The sequence below is a fragment of the Athalia rosae genome, chromosome 5, assembly GCF_917208135.1.
Source record: "Athalia rosae chromosome 5, iyAthRosa1.1, whole genome shotgun sequence".
NCBI classification, from domain to species: Eukaryota; Metazoa; Arthropoda; class Insecta; order Hymenoptera; family Athaliidae; genus Athalia; species Athalia rosae.
The window spans coordinates 17,714,196-17,730,403 of record NC_064030.1 but is presented as its reverse complement, the minus strand read 5'-3'; the positions used below and the strand labels follow the sequence as shown (position 1 = coordinate 17,730,403).

Genomic DNA, 16,208 nt, shown 5'->3' with positions numbered 1-16,208 from the left:
AGTTAAAATTTATCAATTTTTGAGCTACAATGTAGAAATGAAGATTTTGGAAATTGATCAACGGAGAGTTTTGTTTTTTATTAACAGATGCCCCTGAGTACAAAATTTTGATTCAGGTTATTTCTACAACGCGATTAAAATGTAATAATACACCTTAAATAATGTATACCTATCAACTGACCGATCCTCTGGATCAATTGTTGCATCAATAACATATGTTTGTATGCAACGTTATACAATTGTACATGCGCATAATTTGAAATTTCAACTTTTCACATAACTCCTTCTACTTATATAGTACAAAAAAAGAAAGAAAATAAATTTTACAATTCAAAATGTAGGTATATTAAATAAAGGTATATGTATATTTAAAAATAAAGGTGCCGTTAAGATAAATTTATTAATCTGTTTGCAGTAAATTAAAATTATTCCAATTAATTAATTTTATTTGTGTTTAGTTCTACTTTTCAGCTTTGCTCTGCTAAATTACAAGTTTTTGCTACCATAATATTTTTTACCAAATAATTTAATACCTGTCGCTACAATATGCTTAAGAAATACTAATTCAATATGTAAATTGTGAATAGCAATTGTAATATCCCTCTATATTTCAATTCTTTTCTAATTTTTTTTTCCTCTTCTTTTATTCCTAATATTAGATAATATTTATCACCACTTGACAATTCTATTGTGCTATACATAGTACATAATATTATAATGTACGATGACTAATTATCAATAATATAAGACAGATAATAGTCTTTTCCTAACAAACTATCATCGAGTCTCACATTATCATGACCAAATAAAATTGGTCCGCGTATTTCCTTTCTTTCTAATTCTGTCTTTCTCTCTCTCTCTCTTTTTTTTTTCTCTTTCTCTCTGTGGGGGCAATTGCTCCAGGGTCAACAAACTTATCTTTAATCAATCAATCAATCTATTCTCGTAAATGCACCATGTGTTTGAATAAATTAATCATCGACGCGTTTTTCATTCTTTTACTTGATTTTTCTTTCAACTCCACTCTTCAGGCACGCGCTTTGTTTTTTCTTTTTCTTCTTTTTTTATATTATACAGAATCGATACACGATAATAAAAAAAAACAACTTACAAATTCTCAAAAAATTCATCATCAATAATTGTTAAATAATACATAAGTATAATGTATAACGTTATTTAAATATGACAGGTAAAATGTTGATCGAGAAAGTTGATCATTAGGAATTGTAAATTCAATACTTTAATGAAATAATAATAATAATAACAACAACAATACTAATATTTACAGATTGAATCCATATTTTCAAAATTGTTAAAATTCATTTCACTTGCCACGGACTAGCACTAGCAGTGACTCCCGTAAGTTATGGAAAACTATTTTAATCCCTCTCGTACTGTCAAATATAAGTATGAATGAGACCATCAGCTACTTTATACTTTCATTTAAGTTATCTTGAAATTCACACGTCCGTGCAGACAATAAAATCTTTCAGGTTTACGTTGAGCATAATCGATTCTATTGCGTGCAATACCATATGTTATTTTTGTCATTGTTTTCTTGTTCTGATTCATCAAATAAAATTAAGTAGACAACGAAAAGGACGTTGGTGTTAACGTTAAATCGTAACTTCGGTTGACTTTTTTTCTCTTACTTCTTCGTTCTAATTATTAATGACATATTACTAAAACAAAAATACAACTTGTGAATTTACATTTCGTAGCTACGTTGATCTGCTCTTGAAGCGGAATCAGAAGATTTGGTATTTGAAGATAAAGTTTTTAAAACTGATATTACATTGTCTGTTACCGTCGGATGAATACTCATTTGTAACTCGGTTAATGATTCTTCTGTCTGTAAATTTTTGTATTTTAACAAACTACTTTCTTTGATAAAATCACAATTGAATAATTACCTGTCTTAACAATTGAGCAGCTGTGTGCAAAACCCTCTGCCATTTTTTCATCTCAATATTGTGAAGACTCTCTTGTTGTTGTAAAAGATTTATCCAGTCTTCCTCCGTTTTTGGTGTGCTTCTGGGAAGAATAAAAAAAAAAATATGTAGCTGGCTTGCGATTATTAAATCAACGAGCAACAATTTTTGGTCATGTCGGTTGGAAGACGTTAGCCCGCTAACTGAACAATTTTCAAAATTTTGTCCTCAGTATTTTGAACTCACTTGAGAACATGCAGATCCATAATTGTGTACGCAGCAGCCTCTTCTAAACCCCATAATTTATAATAAAGTAAACCGTTTATCAGCATCAGACATAGTACCGCCAAGAGAAGAACCCAGCTGACTATGTTGCTCGTTTCATTTCGAACGCCCGAAACTGATGGGCAGAATAAAATTAGTTGCGATTGAGATTGGAATCACAGAACGAAAGAGTGACGTCCAATATGTTTACCATTATTATTGTAAACTTGTGGCAAATCTGTGGTAACTGCTTGATGGGAAGATTGCAAGTGGTCAACAGGATGGGTCTGAAGTGTCGCGGCAGCTCCGGTTAGTCGTCTTCTTCTTCTTGTTTTGCGTTTTAATCCAACGCCAACGTTACCTTCTTCGCATTCTACGCTCAGTGCTTTTATCAAACTGCTAAAGTACTCCTCTAATCCAGCATAACAATTTTTTTCAATAAAACCTGCAATCCGAATAGGTAATATGGGTTACCTTAGGTATGCCCCAGCTAACGCATTCTTATAAATTTCTCTATTGTTATCATCAACTCGACTTCCACCGAAAAGATATGATAGGTGGAACGTGATTTTATAGCAAATAACTTGACCAATGGTAATTGTAACGTTGAGCAGAAAATAGAGTTAATGAAAACCCAAAGACTACCAAATTCTGGAGCAAATAATAAAAATTATAAGATATTGTTTTCTACAATTAGTCAGGAGATTTTTGGCAGTTGTTAAATTATTTTACTTACTTTTAACAAGACCCCATACACTCTTCTTGTATTTAATTTGTGAATATACTTCAAAGTTTGTCTCACCGTCAGTAGAACTCGTCATACAGTAGTGCGTATGAACGCTGAACGAATCGGCATAAGGAATACCTGCGTTAGTGCTTTCGATATCTATACAATAAAGGTGACCAGGTCGACTACAGGGAAGCATTGTCTATGGATCAAAACCAAAAAATTAATACACCAGTTCATATATGGTGGAAAAAATGTTTAACTTGAGAATAATTACCTGCGTCTCCGTAACTTGGGTAGTCTTAGGTCCTACCGATTGTGAGAGCGAAACTGTGAAAGAAACCGTCCGGGATTTCTCGCCAGTTTGACTGTTCTGCGTCCAAGCCGATTGCACAAGATCTTGAAGTAGGAACTCGATGAAGATTTTCAACAGTCGCCAAAAGTATCAACTCCAATGAATTTGATTCTACTTACCAGTAGTTTTTCGCGCCGTTTGATAATCCAGGAAAAACTTGGAATTGGTAAACAACAACGTGAACAATTGATCAATGTGGGTGGCCAATGTTACTTTACAAAGTTGTCGTCCCTCGTGAACTGCGGAGCAAACGGCGTTGCCCCGGAGGGAGATTCTTACTGGAATAATTGCGGGGTTGAGCAAATTTTGAATATTATTTTGACGGACTACAATCGTGAAACCTACATGGATGTTTCTCTGCTTCACTTTCTGTGGTATCGCTAAGGTCAGTGGGATCAAGAGTTGGCTCAGCTCTGGCGGGTGAGCGTCTCTGGAGTTCGACACTAGTGGAATTGTTTGCCAGAGGTATCATGATCCCTGTGGGTACAGTGCCTTCTACTTCTGAGAATGATTCAACGGAAATTTGATTCGTGACTTTTTTATTGTCACCAGAGGACAACAACGGAGGGACGTAATCTTCGTCGTCAGAAGTTAATCCAAGTTCATCTCCGTAGCAAGTGTGAACCAGCTGCCACATTTCCGCCATGCTCATTGGTTGGCCGATCAGTGCGTTTTGCCATACTCGAAACAGCATTAAATATGCTTTATCTCGTGCACCAAAGGAAGTTAAAAAAAATTTATCCGTTTCCGTACAGACTAGTATCGCGTTAGGTATAACAAGGGCGGTTTTCTCTTTCGTAATGGAAGCGACATCCTTCCAGCGTAGGGAGACCGAAGTTTCCCATGAAAATATGTTAGCGTAAAAGCATATGTAATTCTGTGATACATACAATCTTCCATGAACTAATATATCCCTTTGCAAAGCACATGAGTAATCTGTAAACCAAGTAAAAGATACATTACATTAGAATCATATCAGTAAACTTTCTGAGGGGCAATTCAATAAATGATAAACACAAACACGAATATGCGTTTCTTCTATAATATTTCAAAGTTCATCACCAACGAAAAGAAAACATCACTATCATTTTTTAGAGAAAATAAACTTTAAAAATAGACTTTCAATAAAATGAATATTAGAAACTTCTTACCCACAACAAGCCGCTCGTCATCAGGAACGTCTTTAAAAATTCTCTTAAAATCTTCAGATCTTGATTTATAAGTTGGGTATAGTACGTTGTACCAGGATGACTTTTTTTTCGAACGATCATTGCTTCTTGTTTCCTTCTTTACTTCGTTTGCGGAATTTCGCGCAGTTTCAGTTGAGTCAGATGAACGATTAACCAAATCCTGTAAAAGCCATCAAATGAACAGTCAGAATTTTCGATCAGAACTGCTATTTACTTGAAGTTTCTCAGAACTGAGAGGAACCGAGAACTCACCAGACAAGGTTGATCATCTAATTTATTTGGTGAAATTTCCTTGCTATTAGTCAAGCTTCCAGAGTCTGAATGGTTCTGCTTAACGTGTTCTCTCTTAGTATAAGGCCTGGGGCTGGGCCACGGCGACGGCGTAGGACTAGGCGATGGGCTGTTGCAATCGGAACCCGTGCCAAGATTTATATCAATCGAATTAGAATTGGCTATGTCGGTTGCCGTTATTCCAGGTGTGACAATATTTCCTTGTCCCAAATTATTACTAGCGATCAAATCGTGGCTAGACGTATTTTCTGTTGATTTATTCCTGAAAATCAAAGGACCCTCCAAACAATCTCAGTAAACATGAAACCTACTAATGCATATGTTCATCTAACACAAAAACCAAAGAAACTAACTGCACATACTTTACAAATGGTGTGAATTTTTTAAATAAACTTGGGTTACTGTCCGCATACCATGTACTCATTGTTAGAAATTTCAGTGAGCTGTCGTGTTCATTTTACATGTAAGTTTCGAAGTAATCGTGTTAGCCAATGGTTTTTTCATAATAAGATAAGCATCTGAATCATGAACTGGAGATAAGGGATTGTCACAGAGATGAATGGTGATATCTCTGGACACGATTCATGAAGGAGTGATTTTTACTAGCTTAAGTCCATCATCAGTGCTGAGCCCACTGCAGTCGATGGGAACGGCAGAGGTCATGAGTTTTGCAGGTGTGCACAAGAGTCCTCGTTCCATCAGCTAACGATAACCAAACTAGGACTTAAATCTATGAGCAAACCCTTACATAATGGAGGTGGAGTTCTCGGTGGTTGGTTCTTCTGAAACGATAACGTTCCCGTACAACAATAACTCTCTAGAAGCAGGACCGAAATCGGCTATGTGAACTGCCATCTGCTGCCACATTATCAACAAATTCTCTCAGCCATAAATAACACCGTTGTCGTTGTCGTCAACAATCGGTGACATTATTCCTGAAGATAACGCGACCATTTTTTTCATTGTCACTATTTTCTTATCTATTCAATAACTCGTCGTTGTTTCAATTTATCGAAATTCGAAATTTTTATATTTACGCTACTCTTGATTGTAAAGAATTCTAATCTTGACGTCAACAGTTGATATTGGTTTTTGATTATCAACGGAGATAGAAAACCTTGGCGTCGATGTATTTCTGCGAGGGTAGCGACCGTTGCAATAATCAATTTGACATTTCCATTTGTGTCAGATAGCTTTACAAGAATGCCAGTTAACAATACGATCCATCCGGTTGTTAATGGCTTGGCTGTCACCGCAGAACTATAATTAAAGACACATAGCACTATTTTTATACAATTGCTCGTGTTTCTGGTGTGATAAAGTACGTACAAGTTGTATACATACACACCAATTCCTTCAACGCTTTTTTTTTCTATTTCTTCGCGTACGATCTACGATTCTATGATGTCGACCTATGATGTCGACGGTCGACACTCCACAAATTTTCGATATGAAAACCGAGTTTCAGCAATCGATTCTAATCAAATATTTCTTGTCCAACAATCGTCCATTGTTGAATTCGTTCAAAGAATAACATAAATGAACAATCAATTTGAAGTTTAGCTGGATTTAAGATAATTGCGTTCAGTAGATTTTTAAATTCAGATATGTAACGAATTCGAGTAAGCTTAGCCAAGGTATCGACAAAAGTCAGTTTAAAAATTTTCTTTATTTAGATGTTATGGGTACATGATAAGACATAAGATTTATTTGTCTTCGGGCTTGTTAAAGACGAGAGTGTAGCCACATTTTCCACAGTAATGCCTGTCCTCCATAGCAGCCATGAAGACTCCGGCACCACACTGTTCCGATGGGCATTCTCGCCTCAGACGATGAATTTTACCATTCTCGTCAACCTAAATACGGAAAGATGCGGTTAACATTGCAAATGTTACAGAGCATCATTGCATGTCAAGGTTTAGGGTCAAGAAATATTAAAGCTGATACGAATCGTTTCGTACCTTGTAAAACTTGAGTACAGCAAGCTTGACCTTCTTCTTCTTATGCTTGATTTTCTTTGGGGTGGAGTAATTCTTCTTCTTGCGCTTCTTGGCTCCACCACGAAGGCGAAGCACCAAATGAAGCGTGGATTCTTTCTGGATGTTGTAATCGGAAAGAGTTCTTCCATCCTCAAGTTGCTTGCCGGCAAAAATCAACCGTTGTTGATCAGGGGGAATCCCTAGGATCAACAAAAAGAATTTTTTGTTTCGCATAAAACAGTTATTCTTGTTATATATTCTTTAATACGTTGATTTTTGTCTAGAACTCTCAAGATTCACTCTTTTCGAGTACGTTTTTGTACCTCGTAATTTGTGGTGGTGTAAATATACAATTACCACACATTAATTACCTTCTTTATCCTGGATTTTAGCCTTGACATTTTCGATCGTGTCGGAGGCTTCAACCTCCAACGTGATCGTCTTTCCAGTTAAGGTTTTCACAAATATCTGCATGATAAAGCCAGTTGCGCTCTAGACTAGCTGAAACAAATAATCAGAGTACAAAATTTATTTTCTATCCACAAATCAATTTTAAGCTAACACTAACAATGGACAATATTTTCTAGGCAAAAGATGGAAACTAATTCAATAAAGTATAAGACATTGAGTTTTTCTACAAAAAACCCCAATCATTACTTAAATGAAAAGGTCATGAGATAAATAAAGATTTGTACAAATAGCTATGATGTTTGAGAAATGGTTTTATTCACGTTCGGTATTCAGTCGTCTTGGGTACATAACTTAAATTAGGATTATACATATAAACATATTCAGCTGCAAATATAAGCAATATTTGCATAGAGAACAAGATTGTTAAAATTAAACCAATAAAACTGCATTGATGCAACCGTCATTTTCTGGGTTATTCGTAACCTGAGCATATTTACCCCATACGACTTTACCAGACTGTGTGACAAGTCCAAGTTCTGATATATTTATTTCGATAATTGTTCCCTTAGTAATAACTCCAAGTGTCGTATACATGGCTGAGCTAGGATTTTTTTTAACACCAATTATTGGCAGGCAAAAGGTCGCTTTCAGCTCTGGGTGGGTGACGTGGGCTTTTTTGAATCTAAGTCCCATTGGTCTGATGAACCTCTCAAATTTTGGTGGTTTTCTAGTGAAACCCTCTCCGACAAACGTCACTTTTGTTACCATTCTCTTCCATGCTTTTCGCTTGGACTTTCCAGTTCGCATTACTCTGAACACTTCAGAGTCCGATTGGGCCCTTACTTTTGGTATTGGAACATCCCATTTCCCAGCTTTTTCTTTACGCTTCTGTTTTATCATATTAGATAGGACCTTGGCTCTTGAGGACACGTCTCGATCGAGCAAATAAACAGGGAGAGCTCCTTCGGCAACAGGCTCTGATTTCTTTTGTACCTTCTTCTCCTCATGTGCCTTGATTTTTTTCTTCATTTGTATCTTCTCACTCCGGCGTTCTTTGTTGAATATTTTGGCCTTGAGACCACGTAGACTGCGGGCCTTCTCAGAACGCTTGTGAGGCTCCCTAGCCTCTCGTTTTCGTTTTCGTTCTTCATAATCGAGTCTTCTCCCATACAGCTTCCGATGACGTTCAATATACTCGTTTTGTGGCATGGTTATTTATTTCAGTTTATCTTGAACACTGAAACAGAAAATTACTCAGAGGTTTTCACAGTTTTTCAATGCTAAGATTTGGACAGTTGGTTTCATTCGTAACAAATAACGACTCAGAAATGTATTTCAAATACTTTGGAATATTGAGACTTACCTGATCTTTTGAATCAGTCTTCGCCGTAGAAAAATTATATTCGATAGTTTCTTTGCTTGGACATTTTTTACATACAACTTGACAAGGGACTCGGGGATGCCGAAATGAGAAATTAAAGCACAATGGATACTGAACCAATCGTCAGTAAAGAACTTGTATTAATGAGCGAAAGCAGCTGAAACCAGACTACCCAAATCTTTAAATATAAAGGTGAATGGAGATAAACTATAAACATGAGCTATCGGTCATGAAAATTGGTTCACAATTTACAAATACCGAGTCGCTACGTAATTAATTTTATTCCAGCTAGTTGATTCTACGATGTCTTAGCGCTTGAAATCGTTCATTTCGTTGATATCCGATTTGTACCGAAATAATGGTGAGCTGCTGAATGAAAGGTATTACGAGCAAAGCACGCGGTCGGTTTCAAGGCGGGCCAGAGAAACGTGGCTAATGTCAGGGAATATCCAGATCCTGTGGGAAAATTTGCATTTCATTTCCCGAGATTATTCTCAATCTGGGCCCTCGGAGCTTCCATTGGAATTGAGATTTGAGACGGGGTCAAATTTTATGGTTTCAAACTAATTTTTATAAGAAATAGAGAAACAGATTCTTTTACTCACCTACAGCCAACCATGCCCGAACAGAAAAGAACTCTAAAATGATGCGAGTTCTGTAGTAAGGCAACTCTGATCCAGAATTAATATCGATTACATGCGCGCTGCGGACGGGGAATCTTGACATCAAAATTAAAAATCGCAAAATTTTGGCTCAATAAATTTAACAGAGACATTTGCCGACGCATGCAATAAGCTTCCAATCAAAATTTTTAGAAATTTTAAATCGAAAAACCGCACAGCATCGCTCTTGACAAAATGTAATTTAAGCAGCTAATTAGTTGAAAATTGCAATACAACACGGCCGCTACGAGCGCGGTTGGAGTCGTTTAAGTTTTAGGATCTCAGATAGTTAGAATTCTGGGTGGATTTTTTGATCCTCGGAAGTAATCTCTCGTTAGTAATTCTAGATTTCCTTCCCCTGTGCTCGAGGACAGAGCCGATTCAGATAATTTCTTACTTTTCAATCCTGTAGTAAATTAGGCAAAAAACATAGATATTTAAAAATATGGGTGGTGATGAAGGAATCGGGGTCACTACGGGACAGCCAAATTTGTACAAACAGGATTTATCAAAGCTTGTAAGTTTCCAACTAAAGTTGATTTATTTGACGGCCTGCTGCTACTCCAAATAACCGCTTTATGAGCAGCATATTACGGCGGTGCGAACCATGACCAATATTATTAGATTTCTTAGCACATTTATTAGCCGATACTCGTCTTTTTATGCGAATAGTCGAATTAACAAACTACACGTCGATCAATTAACGGAATTTTAACGTAACCTCACTCAAAAAAACGCATAGATATTGCACACTGACCTACAACATCCTCTATCAATCACTTACGCCGATGGCTACATCACTCTCCGGAGACTTTCCGAATAGAATAGAAGAGTACGTAAGCAAAATTCATAATGAAATTGCAGTTCATCTGTTTTCTAATTTATTGATTGTTGCACAGAATTCTAAAAGTTGAATTAGTTTCTTAGCAAGTCATTATGTTTATTCTGCTTTTCCCACCTGATTGAGTTTGGTTTCAAGCTGTTTAAGAGTTGAATGAAGATATGCCACAAGACTGACTGAAATGCTTTAATGTATTTAAAAAGATTTGTATGTGTAATGTTGTAATATATTTCAGGATGTCAGTAAACTGACAGCCCTCTCAAGGGAAGTCATTAGCAGACAAGCGACGATAAATATTGGTAAGAATGAAAAAGGAATTCAGAAAAAGATTACATCCATTATTATTTTGAATTATTATTTCATATATGCTGCAAATTTTTATACAGGAACGATTGGTCATGTGGCTCATGGGAAATCCACCATTGTTAAAGCCATTTCAGGGGTACAGACTGTACGTTTTAAGAATGAATTGGAGAGAAACATCACTATCAAGCTAGGTAAGTCTTCACGCTACTAACATTTAGCTATAAAGTAACAAGTTCTGTAATCAACTGTTTCGCACATCGGCATTCTCTTCATTGAAGAATGCTGAAATGATTGTCAGTGATTGGGATGTGCGTCCCTTTCAGCAGCTTTGCGTTATGGAATTTGCAAGATTAAAGAATCCTGTAAGAGAAGATATGGTCTGACGATGAAACTCGGTTTTTATGCAGTTGGCAAATATCCTTTAATTAGCGGATATTGTAAATAATATTGATAGATGAATTTATTCAAAATCCTTTTTCTCAGTTGTATGAAACCCAAGTTTCACCGCTTCAAAATTACCCTTCTGATTTCGTTTTCAAAAGTCGCGTAATTTTAAGCTCGTTAAACAGGGATGTACACATTTTTTTTCCTGGTCATTTTTGCTGAAGACTCTTCCGTACATTCCGTGAACTTGTCGCAAGAGTTTTCAAATTTCCACAGTTAAAAGTTTTTTTTTTTTCCAATATTATAAGCAAATGACTGAAGTGAGGATGAAGCTGCAATAATTATGACCTTAATGAAATGAGTAAAAAAGAACAATTCAGTGCAAGAGAGTTTTTGACAAATCAGGCATAAAAGAGGACCTATCATATGACGAAAATAAGGAAGAACGAAGAGGAGTAAATATTGTTCAAAAGAGGCCTAAAAGATAATTACAATTCAACCGAAAGAATGGTGAAACTATCGATTTTATGTAAACTGGGGAAAAGGAGAAAATAATTTCTGTCTCTTCTCTTCAAATATAACGGATGAATCACGCCGTTTAAATCTTTGGCATTACAGAGCCACAGCACGCAGCGCAGACCAGCAATGAAAATGGAAAAGACTCTGTCGAAGATGATGCAGAAAAAAGTCCGTTTGTTCGTAACGGTTTGACGACAGCAAGATTTACTCTTAAAAGACGTCATCTTCACGGCACTTCAGACGAAGAACCTCCCACTAAGATAATGAGGCTGGATGAGGATGACTTGAATAGAAATGTCAACGAAACATCCAGGGGAATTGTTACAGATGTGTTGTCGGAAAATGATGACAAAATAGAAAACCCAGTATCTAACACAGACATTCTAGCCGACAATAGAATTAAATACAATTTGAAAGAGGCAGTGATAATATTAGAAGATATTGGTAACAAAATCGAGCAAATGAAATCGGGAATCAAACAGTCGAGGCGTAGAAAAAATTATCACGAGGTTGAAAAAATCGTTAAGAAACGATACAGGAAAGACACTGTAATGTATCTGGTGAAGTGGAAGGGTTGGGACGATTGCTATAACACCTGGGAGCCTTTATCCCACCTCAAATACTGCGCCGAAATTTTAGCCGAATATGAAAATTCTCTCAAAGTGGAATTAGTTGAAACGTTTAAGGAAAAAATAGGGTACCGACCATCCAGGAGTGATGTTGAAAAGGTGCTGGCAAGGCTTATAGAGAATGGAAGTATAGAGAAATACGTTCTGCCCAGCACGGACGATATGAATAAAAGACTAGCATTGGTCATGAAAAAACCAAGTCAACCCCTTGTCCGGTTATCAGAAAAGATAAAGTATGATATTGCGCTCTATCAGTTTCATATTCAGAGATCTACGCAACTTAAATTACTCGAACAATGGGAGAATAAGATAAGATTGATCACCAAAAACAAACCAGTTGTCAGGGTAGAAAATGTTGTAGATCTTGAGGGACCACCGACAGACTTCACTTATGTCGACGATTATTTGTCGGGCAAGGGAGTCACTATTCCCAATGATCCTCCAGTTGGTTGCGAATGCTCAATATGCGAAGTGAAATCAAATTGCTGTGGGAAACAATCGGGGGGGTCGTTCGCCTATACGACCACAAAGAGGATTCGAGTGCCTCTTGGGACTCCGATCTACGAATGCAACAAACGATGCGCTTGCGATCATACTTGTCAGAACAGAGTAGTGCAACATGGATCGTCAATAAAATTCTGCATATTTAGAACAAGCACGGGTTGTGGGTGGGGAATTAAAAGTTTACAGTTCATAAGGAAAGGTACTTTTGTAACCGAGTATGTCGGAGAAGTTATAACAAACGACGAAGCTGAGAAGCGTGGAAAAGCTTACGATGCAGCCGGCAGGACTTATCTTTTCGACCTCGACTACAACGAGCTCGAACAGTGTCCATATACGGTAGACGCTGCATCGTACGGCAATATTTCGCACTTTATTAATCACTCTTGCGATCCAAATCTGGCAGTTTACGCAGTTTGGATCAACTGCTTGGACCCTAATCTACCGAAACTTGCACTTTTTGCTACAAAAGACATACATAAAGGCGAGGAAATCACTTTTGATTACATGTGTCAGTCCCTCAGAAACTCCATGCCCGTCACACCACAGAAGGATCAAGCACAAGCCACAAACATGACGCTTTTATCTTCGCCGCGACAACGGTTGGAGCTCCCGCAAGACCATCCCTCACTAGATAATGCCTCCGTCACATCTAGAGCACGATGTAAATGTGGCGCTAAAACTTGCCGACAGTATTTATTTTGATTATATTTTTGGTCCAAGGGACTCACCCCGACATGGTTCTGTTTTTTGTGACCGTGATTTACGGAATTCCGTTAGTCGACTTTACGGCTAATTTATCAACCATATAATTTATTTTCAACGCCAGTTTGAATTTTTAAGTTTTAAAAGTTGGATAATGTAGTCTGCAAACATTTATTGGAGACTTGAGCCTTGATGAAAATTTTCTTCTAATTTAATCAATCCTACCAGTAGATAAATAAGAATTAATTGTATATATTTCTATGGTATTATCAAAAAATACTTGAATTATTCAGTACATCAATATGTAACGTTCTGTTAAAGAACTCTAGGCAGAAGTTTCAATTATTGATGCTATCCATAAAGTCTGTGTGATCATTTACATCATTGTGTGATTATTCATCTTGAATTTTAGCAAAACAGCGTAATTGGTTTCTCGCTAATGAAATAGGAAAAAAAAAATTCCCAACCAAAGACCGTAACATTGTCAATATTATCAAAATTATTGATTGAATGAAGAAGAATATGTGTATCCGGGATCACAGAGTCTTCCATTCAAGTTGGTTTATTCTACTACTTTGAATTACTCTGTTTAATCGATTAATTATATGTTGTAGTTATACTCTGATGAATTAACACTAGATTTTTTTTTCATTTGTATCATATAATCAATAATGAAAGTACAATTTGTTCCATTTCAGAATCACTATTACAAATTATCACAAATTTTGTAAATATTTCATAGCCTACCAAGTATAGTTGGTATTTAAATACTACAGATCAGTACCCTATTTTTTTACCAATGTAATTAGACCAACGAAAGTTGAGAGGTAGCAAAAAATCTCAATTATGTAGACCTTGATTTCACACAAACTTTTATAACGTTGAATTGGCGCACCTAATTCTCCAGCTCTTCAACAATAAAATTTATAACTAATCAATTGTTGCCCAATAAATTTAAATTAGATTTAAAAATGGTATTTGAAGCATGTAAAAAACGTACCGTGTTGTTTTACCGATTTATTGCAAGTATTCGTCGATTTGATTCATATTGAAGTAATTGTCCTGTATCTAAGGCGTCTGACTATACAGACAGTTTAAAGTAAATAACTTCTTCTTACTGACAGAAAAAGGCTCAGTTGAAAGAAAATCCTTAAAATATTTTTATTACCTTATAAATATTTTCTCATTGTTTGTAGAAGTTGAAATAGAATAAATTAGCTGAATAAAAAATTATTCAACACCAATTCTTCTCAATCTTCGTTCTTAGTATACATTTCCCACCAAACATCAAATATCGATCGAGATGAAATATTCATGTCATTAATTTTGCAGGATACGCCAATGCCAAGATTTATAAGTGCGACAATGACAGATGTCCTCGACCAGCCTGCTACATATCTGGCGGATCCAGCAAAGACGATTCTTTCCCATGCTTTCGACCTGCTTGTTCAGGTCGATTCCAGCTGGTCAGGCATGTTTCATTCGTGGATTGTCCCGGTCACGACATTCTCATGGCTACCATGCTTAACGGAGCTGCTGTTATGGACGCCGCGCTCTTGCTAATTGGTGATTAAATATTTTATCATTATCTTTATCTAGTTGAAATCCTACTATATCAAGTTTTGTATTCGCGTATTTCCTGACTAACAATAAATTCATTTACAAGCTGGCAACGAGTCCTGCCCACAGCCTCAAACCTCCGAACACTTAGCGGCAATAGAAATCATGAAACTGAAACACATCGTCATCCTGCAAAATAAGATTGACCTTGTCAAAGAAGGTCAAGCCAAGGAACAGTACGAGCAGATCTTAAAATTCGTACAAGGTAATCGATCATTGTTGATATTCACATTTCATTTCTCATTATTCTTTTCGATCATAAGTAGTTATTTTTTCGTTCAGGTACTGTCGCCGAAGGTGCTCCTGTTGTGCCCATATCCGCACAACTCAAATACAACATCGAAGTATTGTGCGAGTACATAATGAAGAAAATTCCTGTTCCGCTACGCGACTTCACCTCAGACCCTCGTCTGATTGTCATTCGATCATTTGATGTCAATAAGCCTGGATGCGAGGTTGACGATCTCAAAGGAGGAGTGGCGGGGGGAAGTATTCTGAAAGGTGTTTTGAAGGTACTTTATTTTATGAAAAGAAATATATTGACCAAAGTTAAATCGAGTTAAACAGTCGACTGATTTTAGAGTGTAATTGGATGATTCCATTTTTTAAGGTCGGTATGGAGATCGAAGTACGACCAGGACTTGTATCTAAAGATGGCGAAGGTAAACTCACCTGTCGTCCTATATTCTCTCGCATTGTTTCTCTGTTCGCTGAGCAAAATGAACTCCAGTTTGCTGTCCCTGGAGGACTCATCGGTAAGCGTGAAAACTAGAGACAAAGAAATATGTAGAAGTGAATCTTATTGACAATCTTTTTTTCAACTGGATTATTCAGGTGTCGGAACCAAAATCGAGCCCACACTTTGTCGAGCTGATCGGTTAGTTGGTCAAATCTTGGGAGCCGTTGGAGCTCTACCAAAAATCTTTATTGAACTGGAAATATCTTATTACTTGTTGAAACGTCTGCTAGGAGTGCGAACAGAAGGAGACAAAAAAGGTGCTAAGGTAAATAATGAGAAAAAAAATAGATCAGGGGTAAAACAACGACCGATTTTGTCTAGGGGAATGGCAAAAATAAATAACTTGAACCACTTTGTAATTACAGGTTCAAAAATTATCTAAAAATGAAGTGCTCCTGGTAAACATCGGTTCTCTCTCAACCGGAGGACGAGTACTGGCGACTCGTGCTGATCTTGCTAAAATCAGTTTAACCAATCCAGTGTGTACGGAGGTTGACGAAAAGATAGCCCTCTCACGACGTGTGGAAAAGCATTGGCGTCTCATCGGATGGGGTCAAATCCGCGGAGGGGACACCATCGAGCCAATAATCGACCACAAATAAATAATCGTTCTAAAGAGGGATTGACACTCTGTACCTCATGTTTTTAATAAACGATGAACTTCCAACAGCACTTATTTTGTGTAAATTTCTAACTCCATTGCTAGTTCTATCATAAGAAAGTTTGTGTAGTGGGTTTTGTGTGACAGTAAATTTATAACAAAATAACATGGT

At 36.7% G+C, this 16,208-nt stretch overlaps 4 protein-coding genes across 6 annotated transcripts; 1 reads left to right on the top strand and 3 right to left on the bottom strand.

Moving 5' to 3' along the window:
- Positions 1-53: 53 nt before the first annotated feature.
- Positions 54-6,095, bottom strand: LOC105687405 (protein Aster-B-like). The gene is made up of 11 exons (XM_025746011.2): positions 5,507-6,095; positions 4,720-5,020; positions 4,429-4,627; positions 3,623-4,213; positions 3,397-3,555; positions 3,200-3,321; positions 2,932-3,124; positions 2,407-2,640; positions 2,178-2,331; positions 1,914-2,034; positions 54-1,852 (listed from the first exon to the last, which is right to left on the bottom strand). Exons 1-11 carry the CDS (start codon positions 5,623-5,625, stop codon positions 1,709-1,711), a joined length of 2,337 nt encoding a protein of 778 aa, XP_025601796.2. The 5' UTR covers positions 5,626-6,095; the 3' UTR covers positions 54-1,708.
- A 313-nt stretch (positions 6,096-6,408) lies between these two features.
- Positions 6,409-9,159, bottom strand: LOC105687408 (ubiquitin-40S ribosomal protein S27a). The gene is made up of 4 exons (XM_012403056.2): positions 9,135-9,159; positions 7,109-7,238; positions 6,720-6,937; positions 6,409-6,614 (listed from the first exon to the last, which is right to left on the bottom strand). Exons 2-4 carry the CDS (start codon positions 7,209-7,211, stop codon positions 6,465-6,467), a joined length of 471 nt encoding a protein of 156 aa, XP_012258479.1. The 5' UTR covers positions 7,212-7,238; positions 9,135-9,159; the 3' UTR covers positions 6,409-6,464.
- Positions 7,442-9,232, bottom strand: LOC105687407 (ribosome biogenesis protein NSA2 homolog). 2 transcript variants are annotated; one of them, XM_012403054.3, is made up of 2 exons: positions 9,135-9,232; positions 7,442-8,385 (listed from the first exon to the last, which is right to left on the bottom strand). In XM_012403054.3, the coding sequence occupies exon 2, from the start codon at positions 8,355-8,357 to the stop codon at positions 7,578-7,580; it is 780 nt and encodes a 259-aa protein (XP_012258477.1). In that variant the 5' UTR covers positions 8,358-8,385; positions 9,135-9,232; the 3' UTR covers positions 7,442-7,577. The 2 variants fall into 2 exon arrangements, with proteins under 2 accessions (XP_012258477.1, XP_012258478.1); XM_012403055.3 differs by lacking the exon at positions 9,135-9,232 and adding an exon at positions 8,512-9,113.
- A 253-nt stretch (positions 9,233-9,485) lies between these two features.
- Positions 9,486-16,107, top strand: LOC105687400 (eukaryotic translation initiation factor 2 subunit 3, Y-linked). Of its 2 annotated transcripts, XM_012403042.3 has the most exons (9): positions 9,524-9,708; positions 10,268-10,331; positions 10,419-10,529; positions 14,409-14,642; positions 14,743-14,901; positions 14,979-15,208; positions 15,307-15,451; positions 15,531-15,700; positions 15,801-16,107. In XM_012403042.3, exons 1-9 carry the CDS (start codon positions 9,637-9,639, stop codon positions 16,035-16,037), a joined length of 1,422 nt encoding a protein of 473 aa, XP_012258465.1. In that variant the 5' UTR covers positions 9,524-9,636; the 3' UTR covers positions 16,038-16,107. The 2 variants fall into 2 exon arrangements, with proteins under 2 accessions (XP_048511712.1, XP_012258465.1); XM_048655755.1 differs by lacking the exons at positions 14,409-14,642; positions 14,743-14,901; positions 14,979-15,208; ... (1 more) ...; positions 15,531-15,700; positions 15,801-16,107 and adding an exon at positions 11,341-14,309 and having other exon boundaries at positions 9,486-9,708.
- Positions 16,108-16,208: the final 101 nt, after the last annotated feature.

Coding starts and splice junctions, on each gene's coding strand:
- LOC105687405 (XM_025746011.2), bottom strand. CDS start 5,625: ATGTGGCAGCAGATGGCAGTTCACATAGCCGATTTCGGTCCTGCTTCT. Junction 5,021..5,506: donor GAGAACTCCACCTCCATTAT/GTAAGGGTTTGC, acceptor TTTGATTTTCAG/GAATAAATCAACAGAAAATA. Junction 2,035..2,177: donor ATGGATCTGCATGTTCTCAA/GTGAGTTCAAAA, acceptor TATTCTTCCCAG/AAGCACACCAAAAACGGAGG.
- LOC105687408 (XM_012403056.2), bottom strand. CDS start 7,211: ATGCAGATATTTGTGAAAACCTTAACTGGAAAGACGATCACGTTGGAG. Junction 6,938..7,108: donor TAAAATCCAGGATAAAGAAG/GTAATTAATGTG, acceptor TGTTGATCCTAG/GGATTCCCCCTGATCAACAA. Junction 6,615..6,719: donor CTGTACTCAAGTTTTACAAG/GTACGAAACGAT, acceptor TTCCGTATTTAG/GTTGACGAGAATGGTAAAAT.
- LOC105687407 (XM_012403054.3), bottom strand. CDS start 8,357: ATGCCACAAAACGAGTATATTGAACGTCATCGGAAGCTGTATGGGAGA.
- LOC105687400 (XM_048655755.1), top strand. CDS start 9,637: ATGGGTGGTGATGAAGGAATCGGGGTCACTACGGGACAGCCAAATTTG. Junction 9,709..10,267: donor AACAGGATTTATCAAAGCTT/GTAAGTTTCCAA, acceptor AATATATTTCAG/GATGTCAGTAAACTGACAGC. Junction 10,530..11,340: donor AAACATCACTATCAAGCTAG/GTAAGTCTTCAC, acceptor TTGGCATTACAG/AGCCACAGCACGCAGCGCAG.